Genomic DNA, 10,871 nt, shown 5'->3' on the forward strand with positions numbered 1-10,871 from the left:
CCAGCTCAACCAGGCAGGCAGGGATTACATCGCCACCACATCTCTGATAGGATTAGTGGGTTCAGGTGTGGGGCGCCACGCTGGGTCACGGCCCGGGCCACCAGGGCATCAAGGGGATGAGCCTCAGATACATACTACTGGCACAGGGCCCTCTCTGCCTGTCTTTTACTCTCTCGCTCTGTCTGGTTGTCCTTCAATTTATCTACTGCTGTCTCTCGCTCTCTTCCTCTCTCTGTCTTTCTCGATCTTTCTCTGTTTCGCTCTCTCTCTACTGCTCTCTCCCCTCCTCTCTCTAAACACAGGGTTTGTTTTCCTCTGCCTTGTTTACGGCGCAGTATAGGGTGTTTATTTCCTTGAACCATTGACCTAAGAGGATTAGACTTGGCATCATCATGTAAACCCCGAGGAGAGGAAATACAGTGGTGAAGCCTCACTGTGTGTGTGTGCGCCAGAAACTTCAAAGAATGGAAGAATTGAAACTTCAGAACCGACTCTTGGGTGGTTATTTCCCATAAGTCCCAGTGTGTAAATCCTGGTGACAGTAGGGCAGTGGAATGGCAACGAATAGATCAAAGACCCGCTGGCAGTGTGAGATGATGAGGACGCCAGTGCCTTAACAATGGCAATACACCCACTCTGTGATACTGTATCTTCCACTTTGTCTCTGCACCCCACCTAAGATCTCCTTCTGTCTTTTCTTCAGTTCTGGTCAGTAGCATAGAGAGTATACAGTAACAACTGTAGGAAAAGGAGTGAGAGAGTCTGGAGTTGCAGCAGAGAGGAACTCGGAGACTGAGAGACAGAGGGAGCAGAGCATCCTCATTGGAGGTTGCGTCAGAGCCCCTAGACAGCTCTCTGAGTTTCAGCCCAATTAATCTGGGGCTTGTGAGCAGAGCCTGCATAACAAGACTCGCCTGTTTGACCTCAGGCAAGCCCTGCACTGGAGGCTGTGTGTGTGTGTGTTCATGCCTTTGGTCGGTTGCGTGATACCGTTACGCTGCTGGAAGTTTTAAAGAGACATGTCACACTGGTCTGACCACTACTGCCCTCTCACACAGCCACAAACACACACACCAACACAAAGTAACACATAGGGAGCAGTCATCCTCATCACACAAACATCCCATCCTTTCTGGAAATGCCTCTGGCTGCAATCACCTGACACGCCTGTGCAAAGGAAGAGTTGGGACAAACAGGAGCTTTAACTAGCAACATCTCATCCTCTTAGCAGCTGGACATGGCTTCCCCTCCCCTGTTTTTCTGTGTGTCCCATTAAGACCCAAATGTGCCCTTAGTGCCCCACTGACACGCTATGTCTAGTGTCAGAGGGTTCTCATGAGCTGTGTTCAAATACTCATACTACCCACACTAACCATACTATTTGTGATGTGAATTGAGTATATAGTATGCTTATTGGGCATAGTATGGATATAGTTAGTATGCCAAAAGTTCCCGGATGTCTTATTAAATTCGCCAAAATATGAAGTATACACGCAGAGGACACTATTTCCGTACTTTAGGGCCCATAATGCAATTCTTCGGGAAATGGGCGTGGCTTCACATCGTTTTCAAATTTGATTCATTGCTTTAACTAATGACAAATGTTAACAAAATTTTGAGCAATGTAATAAAGTAATTACTTTTCAATTAAGTTACCTTACACGTTATGTTGGCTGACAATTTGTTAGCTACGATGTCCTTACGAACCACATAGCATATCATTACAGCAGTATGTACCGGTATGTTAGCTAGCTACCTAACGTTAGTTGGCTACTTATACAGCAAACGTGCCAGTATATTAACTATAGGCTATCTAACTAACTACCCAATGTTTATTGACTTGGTTATTCCCGTCATTCTTAGCTAAATGGTATAGTCATGTGCATTCTCAATGACATTCGGGTGCTTTCGTAAATTCGCTCTGGCTATCTACTCCGATTTCAGAGCACTCTCGTCTGAGTGTACCAGAGCGCAGAATAATTAATTTACGAGCGTTCAACATAGGTTGAATATGGCCGGTGTCAGTTAACGTCGGCAAAAAAGCGTAATTAAAACAGTTTGTGTGGATAAGATGAAAACTGCCTAACCAGCTCTGCTTGGGAGAGTAAAATGGTCAGTGGTCACTCATTTGTGTCTGGAAGTAGCTAGCAAGCTAGCCAACGTTATCTTAAGTGCTTGACTGCCGTTGTAAGGTCAGAACGCTTAAATCAACCCTACTCCTCGGCCAGAGCGCTCTGAGAGCGAAACGCTCTGAATTTACAAACTGAAAATCTGACAACACTCTGAATTTACCAGCGCACTCTGGCACTCCAGGTTGAATTTAAGAACACACCCAAATGTCTAACTAGTAATTTGTTACGCTAACTAGCTAGCAAGAAGTTGCATAGCAACAGCATTGACGTCCGGTTGACCGGCGAAGTGCTAGAATGCTCAACTGAAAGGATACTGTTCCATTTACAGTACTAAAATGACCTAATAGTATTGTAATGAAACAGGCAGGGAGCAGGTCTCGAACCCTCGACCCTCTAGCCCGAAGTTCGGCGCGCTATCGACTGTGCCGCAAAAGCGTGCTCATCCGGGAAGGTCGATTTCCGGCTTATAAACCCAGGGTCGCTACAGTATGTAGTATATACTCATTAAGTATGTCGTATGTTAGTATGGTATTCAAACACATCTATGGTTGAGATATAGTCAAAGCTATATCCAAAGTTACAGATGTAGGATCTTAATTTAAACCAGTTTGCTACAGCAGGAAAATAATCCTGCAGCAACAGGAAATGTGAATTATTATTATTATGTGGATTATAATTAATGGACATTTTTAGTAGGGGTTGATACATTTTTGATAAGATCAAATCAAGTCTGACATTTTTAAAGTGGAAATTACACATTTTAGAAACTTTTTAAAATCTTGACTACACCACACGTTTGCATTTCCTGCAACAAATGAGTGATCAAAATAAGATCTTACATCTGTAAATCTCTGTCTCTCTCTGTAATCTCTCAATTACTTATGTAACAGTATAACTTTAGACCGTCCCCTCGCCCATACCCGGGCGCGAACAAGGGACCCTCTGCACACATCAACAGTCACCCATGAAGCATCGTTACCCATCGCTCCACAAAAGCGCGCACCACTGCTAACTAGCTAGCCGTTTCACATCCGTTACACTTATCCCCCATTCAAACTCACCTTTCATCACTCCACCTCCTCCTGTTTCCTGCCTTCCTCAGGGCCAGTTGTTGGTGCGGTGTGGGCGTGTGGGTCTGGGGGAGAAGGTGCTGCGGGATGCGGTGCAGGCCCAGAGCACGTCCCACGAGGCGTGGAGCGGCCTGGGGGAGGCCCTGCAGTCACAGGGCAGCAGCCAGGCTCCAGACTGCTTCCTCACAGCCCTGGAGCTGGAGTCCTCCTGTCCCATCAGGCCCTTCACCATCATACCCCGCGAGCTGTGAGGAGCAGACAGAGGGTACTACTGTATTACACACTCACATACATATATATATACACACACACACACACACACACACACGCGTATGATCATTTACACGTGCAAATTGGTGCAATATATCTTCTCTTGCCCTTTTTCACTCTTTTTGCTCTCTATCTCTCCTCCCTTCCCCCTCTCCCTTTTATCTACTCTCTTCATCTTTATCTATGTCTATGCACTCATAATAATTGCTCACATGCACTCATGGACAAGTCAAGTGTATGGTGACACTGTTATACAGACCGTATACACCCACTACACTGTTATACAGACCGTATACACCCACTACACTGTTATACAGACCGTATACACCCACTACACTGTTATACAGACCGTAATCATCCACTACACTGTTATACAGACCGTATACATCCACTCTCAGGGATCATTCCTATAGTATCATTCCATTTTATTCTCATTGACTGAGAGCCTTCAGCCTGTGTATGTAACTGACATAATGGATTATGTTCAAATCACTAGTTGTTTGTATTGTATATTTCTGTATTATTAATATTATGATTCATTGTGTGTGTGTGTGTTGTTTTAAATGCATTTGTCCATCTTTGTCCTCATAAACAATGACTTAAATCACTGTGGGATTGTGCATCTTCATCTGTCTTGTCACTTGTGACTAATCTTCATCACTTCCCAGTGCCTAACCACATTAATATGGGCAGTGGGACTCGAGCTGCTATCTTATGTAATACTGCCAGCGCAGTTACTGCCATGAAACTCACAACCCCCTCTCTTTCTCTGCTCTCTCACTACCTCCTCTATCCCCTTTCTCTCTCTGTATCCTTTCTCTCTGCTCTCCCTCGCCATTGCTGTGTCTCTCTCTATCTTTCACTCCCTATCCCTCCCTCTCTCCTCTTTCTCCACCTTATGTGATGTGGCCTGGTTGCCTAGCAGCCATCCCGTGTTTGAGTAACGGGGGAAGCGGAGAGATATCTAGTCTGTTTGGCAACATAGGCTGCTGTAATCAATGGCTCTGTGTTCTACATTGATTTCTGTTTCAAGAAGAAGCATCCCAGTCCCCTCTGCATGCACAATTTATTAACCCTTTCACACCCAACGATAGAGTTATGACTAAAGCGTATCAAAGTCTTTCTGTTTCACATAGGCCTACTACACATGATCAAAAGCCACATGCATGTCTGTATTTTATGTTGATGATAGATCACCCACTGTCACTATTTTCTTCCAATCCCTGTCTCTACCACTTCCATTACCCTCCACCACTCACTCCCCCTGTCCATCCCCTCATTAGCCTGTGTGTGACACCTGCCCCGGGCTGGTGTATGGAAGATGAATGGCCTAATCCAGGGGTTTTCGAATCTCTCCTCGGGGACCAGCAGACATCTCACTATGTTGTTGTAGCCTTGAACTAGTTCACCTGATTCACCAGTCAAGGGCTTGATAATTAGTTGACAAGTTGAGTCATGTGTTAGCTTGAATAGATCAAATAGATGGAATGGCTGGCGGACCCCAAGGAGAAGTATAAAAAGCCCTGGCCTAATCCATGCGGATGTGAAGTGATCTATAATGTAGCTCAGTCAGGACAAGGCTGGTAAAAGAAGACAGATTAATGAATGGGCCAGCCTGCCGCGAAGCCTCTCAGGATGACATCAGCTGATGAAGGGCTCAGGGCAGTTCTGCTCATCACCCAGCCAGTCCAGACTGAATAATTAGCCTACGTAACATCTAAAACATTTTACAGTGCCTTCAGAAAGTATTCACTTTTTCCACTTGTTGTGTTACAGCCTGGATGGATTGAATGGTCACTGACCTCGACACAATAGCCCATAATGTGAAAGTGTAATTGTTTTTTGAAATTTTACAAATTAATTTAAAAAATGAAAAGCTGAAATGACTAGAGTCAATAAGTATTCAAGCCCTTTGTTATGGCAAGCCTAAATACAGTGCCTTCAGAAGGTATTCAGACCCCTTTACTTTTCCACATTTTGTTAGGTTACAGCCTTATTCTAAAATTGATTTAAAAAATAAAAATCCCCTCACCAATCTACACACAATACCCCATAATGACAAAGAAAAACAGGTTTTTAGACATCTGTTTTAATACATTTGCAAAAATATCACATTTACTTAGGTATTCAGAACCTTGAATCAGCACTTTGTTGAAGCACCTTTGGCAGCGATTACAGCCTTGAGTCTTCTTGGGTATGACGCTACAAGCTTGGCGCACCTGTATTTGGGGAGTTTCGTCCATTCTTCTCTGCAGATCCTCTCAAGCGCTGTCAGGTTGGATGGGGAGCGTTGTTGCACAGCTATTTTCAGATCTCTCCAGATACGTTCGATCAGGTTCAAGTCCGGGCTATGGCTAGGCCACTTAAGGACATTCAGGGACTCCTGCCTTGTCTTGGCTGTGTGCTTAAGGTCTTTGTCCTGTTGGAAGGTGAACATTCGCCCCTGTCTGAGGCTGGTACCAGGTTTGTGGTATCAGGTTTCCTCCAGACGTGACGCTTGGCATTCAGGCCAAAGAGTTTGATCTTGGTTTCATCAGACCAGAGAATCTTGTTTCTCATGGTCTGAGATTCTTTAGGTGCCTTTTGGCAAACTCCAAGTGTGCTGTCATGCGCCTTTTACTGAGGAGTGGTTTCCGTCTGGCCACTCTACCATAAAGGCCAGATTGGTGGAGTGCTGCAGAGACGGTTGTCCTTCTGGAAGATTTTCCCATCTCCACAGAGGAACTCTAGAGCTCTGTCAGAGTAGCCATTGTGTTCTTAGTCACTTCCCTGACCAAGGCCCTTCTCCCCCGATTGCTCAGTTTGGCCGGGCGGCCAGTTCTAGGAGTCTTGGTGTGGTTCCAAACATCTTCCATTTAAGAATGATGGAGGCCACTGTGTTCTTGGGGACCTTCAATGCTGCAGAAATGTTTTGGTACCCTTCCCCAGATCTGTTCCTCGACACAATCCTGTCTCGGAGCTCTTACAGACAAGTTCTTCCACCTCATGGCTTGATTTTTGCTCTGACATGCACTGTCAACTGTGGGACCTTTATATAGACAGGTGTGTGCCTTTCCAAATCATTTCCAATCAATTTAATTTACCACAGTTGGACTCCAATCAAGTTGTAGAAACATCAAGGATGACCAATGGAAGCAGGATGCACCTGAGCTCAATTTAGAGTCTCATAGCAAAGGGTCTGAATACTTATGTAAATGAGGTATTTCTGTTTCATATTTTGAATATATTTTTTTAAATTCTAAAAACCTGTTTTCGCTTTGTCGTTAGGGGGCATTGTGTGTAGATTGCTGAGGATTTGTATTTATTTATTTATTCAATTTTAGGTTAGGGCTGTAACATATCAACATGTGGAAAAAGTCAAAAGGTCTGAATACTTTCCGAAGGCACTGTATGTTCAGGAGTAAAAATGTGCATAACAAATCACATAATAAGTTGCATGGACTCACTCTGTGTGCAATAATAGTGTTTAACATGATTTTTGAATGAATACTGCATCTCTGAACGCCACACATACAATTATTTGTAAGGTCCCTCAGTCGAGCATCGCATTTCATAGACAGACTCAACCACAAAAAGGTTTTCAAAAGACTTTCGAAGAAGGGCACATATTGGTAGATGGGTAATAATTAAAAAGTAGACATTGAATATCCCTTTTGAGCATGGTGAAGTTATTAATTACACTTTGGATGGTGTATGAATACACCCAGTCACTACAAAGATACAGGCGACCTTCCTAACACAGTTGCCGGAGAGGGAGGAAACCGCTCAGGGATTTCACCATGAGGCCAATGGTGACTTTAAAACAGTTACAGAGTTAAATGGCTGTGATAGGAGAAAACTGAGGATGGATCAACAACATTATAGTTACTCCACAATACTGTACAGAATAAAAATATTCCAAAACATGCGTCCTGTTTGCAACAAGGCACTAAAGTAATACAAATCAATTAACTTTTTGTCTTGAATCCAAAGTGTTATGTTTGGGGCAAATCTAATACAACACATTACTGAGTACCACTCTCCATATTTTCAAGCATAGTGGTGGCTGCGTCATGTTATGGGTATGCTTGTAATCTTTAAGGACTGGTGAGTTTTTCAGGGTAAAAAATAAACAAAATGGAGTTAAGCCCAGTCAAAATCCTAGAGGTAAACCTGTTCAGTCTGCTTTCCACCAGGTGCTTCTACAAACTATTGACTCAGGAGTGTGAATCACTTTGTAAATCATATATATCTGTATTTAATTTTCAATACATTTGCTAACATTTCAAAAAATATATTTTCACATTGTCATTATGGGGTATTGTGTGTAGATGGGTGAGAAAAACATATATTTAATCAGTTTGAATTCAGGCTGTAACACAACAAAATGTGGACTAAGTCAAGGTGTATGAATACTTTCTGAAGGCACTGTACACACGGCCAGTATATCCCTGTATAGTAAGCTATTCTGCGTTCTCCAGTCCAATATGATCAGTCATTTGCATTGGTGCTTCACAGGTAGCTAAGCCTCAATTTATACTCAACTAGAAGTACTCCGTAACTGCTTTGTGATTTCACCACACAGAGGGCTCTGTTCAGAGATCTTGTGTATGCTGTAGGTTGTAACTTAATGCACGCTCCAGTAACGTTTTGCTATGTATAATACCAGTCTTAGATCTGATTCCACATACACACAGTGTGATGGATCTGGTTGTTGTCGCTGAGTGGGAAACAACTGGACTGACTGCAGGGGAAAACATAATAGTGCCCAAAGTACTGTTGCACGGTATAGCGCTACCAAGGTAACAAAACGTTATACCGCTTGTGATACCAACATTTTAGAAAACTGTACAATCGTTTCATATAAAGCTTGCCAAGAGTTTTGGCCCCATAGAAATGGAATTACTAGAACAGGTAAAGAACCCCTGAACTGCAATTTGACTGTACCCTCAAGGGCACACTCAATGTGGCTGCGGGTCCACCGTTCATGGAACAAATTGCCAGTTCTAGTCATTCTATTTCTATGATTAGCCCTGTACAGTGCTGTATGTGAGGTGGTGTTCCGGACAAAAAAGGAGCAACCCTATGAGACTGCCAAACTCCAGGAGGTTATTGTAGGGCAGAGTGAAGTTAATAGAGTGGACGCTAACAATAGGTTCTGTGTGGCAACCTGAATTTCAGTACACAGGGATAACTTTGGGCCAGGAGGGCAATTATGGCAGGTCATTGGTGTGGTTTTTCATATAAACCTACATAGTTATATCCCTTTAATGATCAGCAAAGGAACCGGCGACCTAACAATGCATTCTATAACGATGTTGACACATAAAAGGCGGCAGCCATTGAAGAGGCAGATTTCCAATTGTAACTAATTCTTCTTGATAATGTTTGAGGTTAGCTAGTTAGCGTCAATGAGTTACAGCAGCAGAGCTATCACCAACCTTGCCCCCAGTTTGTATTTCACCAGTCCGACTCACCTGATCGCCCTTAAACAGCCACGGTCCTCGTCCATGTGCCAAACATCATGCCAGCCCCATTACAGGATAAACAATGACCCCTTGTTTCACTAAAAACAGCCTATTCAAGCTTATTAAACTTTTATAGGTCATTTAATAGAGCTGTAATGTCAGCCTATTACAGCTGTTAATGACATGGTAAAAAGATACCTGGTCGCCCGCCTTGGTGTCATGCTGCCTTCTGAATTGTTTAGCCAGCTGTCAACACAATGGTGTCGGGTCGATGGGAGTGTATATGACCCTGCCGGAGAGGACATAAGTGAACAGCACTCCAAAGTTAAAGTAGAGTTCAACTAAGCAAAATCAACTTTATTTTCTGTTCAAATCAAAAATTCTATTCAGGTCCCTACACAGGCTCAGAAGGATCCTATGAGGGCGGGACATTTTCTGGTGACGTAGTCCAGTGCTTCTACCGTCTTAGAGCCCCCAAAACGTTTTGTCTGCAGACACAGTGATGTCCAGATTCTTGGACACTTGTGCAGCACAATTAATAACTGGCTATAAATGCTACAAAATCCACCTTCTTCACAATGAGTGTATCCAGATCACTTGATTGACGTAAAAACATTTGCAGCAACATTTACTCCACATAGGAGATCTGCTGTACAGCCCTGACCCTTGACTCCTCAACCTCTTTCACCCTAAAAAAAAAGCAAGTTTAGGTCGGGCAGCCATCTTGGTTCAATGCATTGTCAATAAACAAAGTTTGTTGTTGCTCGTTTGGCGCTATGGGTTCATCAACCTTGAGAGTGAGGTGGATTGGAGTGACGAATGATACTTGTTGTTGTCTCTCCAGATCTGGTATAAGCCAATTCAGGACAAATGTTGAAAAAACACAGATAGTCAAAAAATGTTGACCCACTCGGTTTGATGCCGGACCACTTCCTGTTCAAAGCTGCCAATTATAAGGATAAGAGGACTTTCAAAACATCCACTATCATGGCTTGGTCCCTCCCAATATTCTCCTGAATTATTTGAGCTATTCTGGAATTCAAAAGTTCCCACAAATGCAATAGGTAATGTTTGAGTTGCCTGTTCTGCCTAGATGGCCTTGTTTACACCAGATCATTTCTAATGAAAGTGAGTGATTTCATCCCACAATACACCTGGGCTGCAGCTGACCCATCTGTCACCACCCTGAAGAGGATATTACATGGAGTTTAGAATGTGATCAATTTAACAAGCTTATCTCTTTCCCTTAGCTTTTCGAGATCACAAAATGTCAAGTAATTAGTAGACAATAGAACCACATTTTCTTGCAATAAAATGTACCTTTTCTAAGATTTAATTTATTTGGCTATTTTGGAGAGAAGGTATAACCTGGGTCAATCAGATGTTATCCTTTTTTCACTAGCCCCATTTATACCTGGTTCGAGCATACATCCTTTGTCCTGATCTTGTCCCCATTCTGATTGTGCCCACATTTTTAGACAGGTGTAGACAATCAAAAAACACTTTGATCTGACTGTGATCAGATCTTCCTGATCACTTCAAGAGGTGGTCATGAACCCATTGTGTCTGGATGTCTTACAAGTGTAGACAGTTGTTTTGTGCACTGCTGCTACTGTTTATTATCTATGCATAGTCACTTCACCCCTACCTACATGTACAAATTACCTCAAATCTGTACCCCGCACACTGACTCGGTACCAGTACCCGAAGTATATAGCCTCGTTATTGTGTTACTTTTTATTATTTTTTACTTTAGTTTATATGGTAAATATTTTTTAAACTCTTCTTGAACTGCACTGATGGTTACGGGCTCATAAGTTAAGTACAGTGCCTTGCGAAAGTATTCGGCCCCCTTGAACTTTGCGACCTTTTGCCACATTTCAGGCTTCAAACATAAAGATATAAAACTGTATTTTTTTGTGAAGAACCAACAACAAGTGGGACACAATCAT

At 42.9% G+C, this 10,871-nt stretch overlaps 1 protein-coding gene across 6 annotated transcripts in view; it reads left to right on the top strand.

The window, feature by feature from the left end:
* Positions 1-4,080, top strand: part of LOC112253140 (tetratricopeptide repeat protein 7A-like) — a 51,879-nt gene extending 47,799 nt beyond the window's left edge. For all 6 annotated transcript variants that reach the window (XM_042323110.1, XM_042323102.1, XM_042323103.1 and 3 more), the window contains exon 21: positions 3,235-4,080. In XM_042323110.1, coding sequence (XP_042179044.1) covers positions 3,235-3,538 — 304 coding nt within the window. In that variant the 3' untranslated portion in view covers positions 3,539-4,080. The remainder of the gene's footprint in view (positions 1-3,234) is intronic.
* The last annotated feature ends 6,791 nt before the right edge of the window (positions 4,081-10,871 follow it).

This window comes from Oncorhynchus tshawytscha, linkage group LG01 (genome assembly GCF_018296145.1).
Source record: "Oncorhynchus tshawytscha isolate Ot180627B linkage group LG01, Otsh_v2.0, whole genome shotgun sequence".
In the NCBI taxonomy this organism is placed as follows: Eukaryota; Metazoa; Chordata; class Actinopteri; order Salmoniformes; family Salmonidae; genus Oncorhynchus; species Oncorhynchus tshawytscha.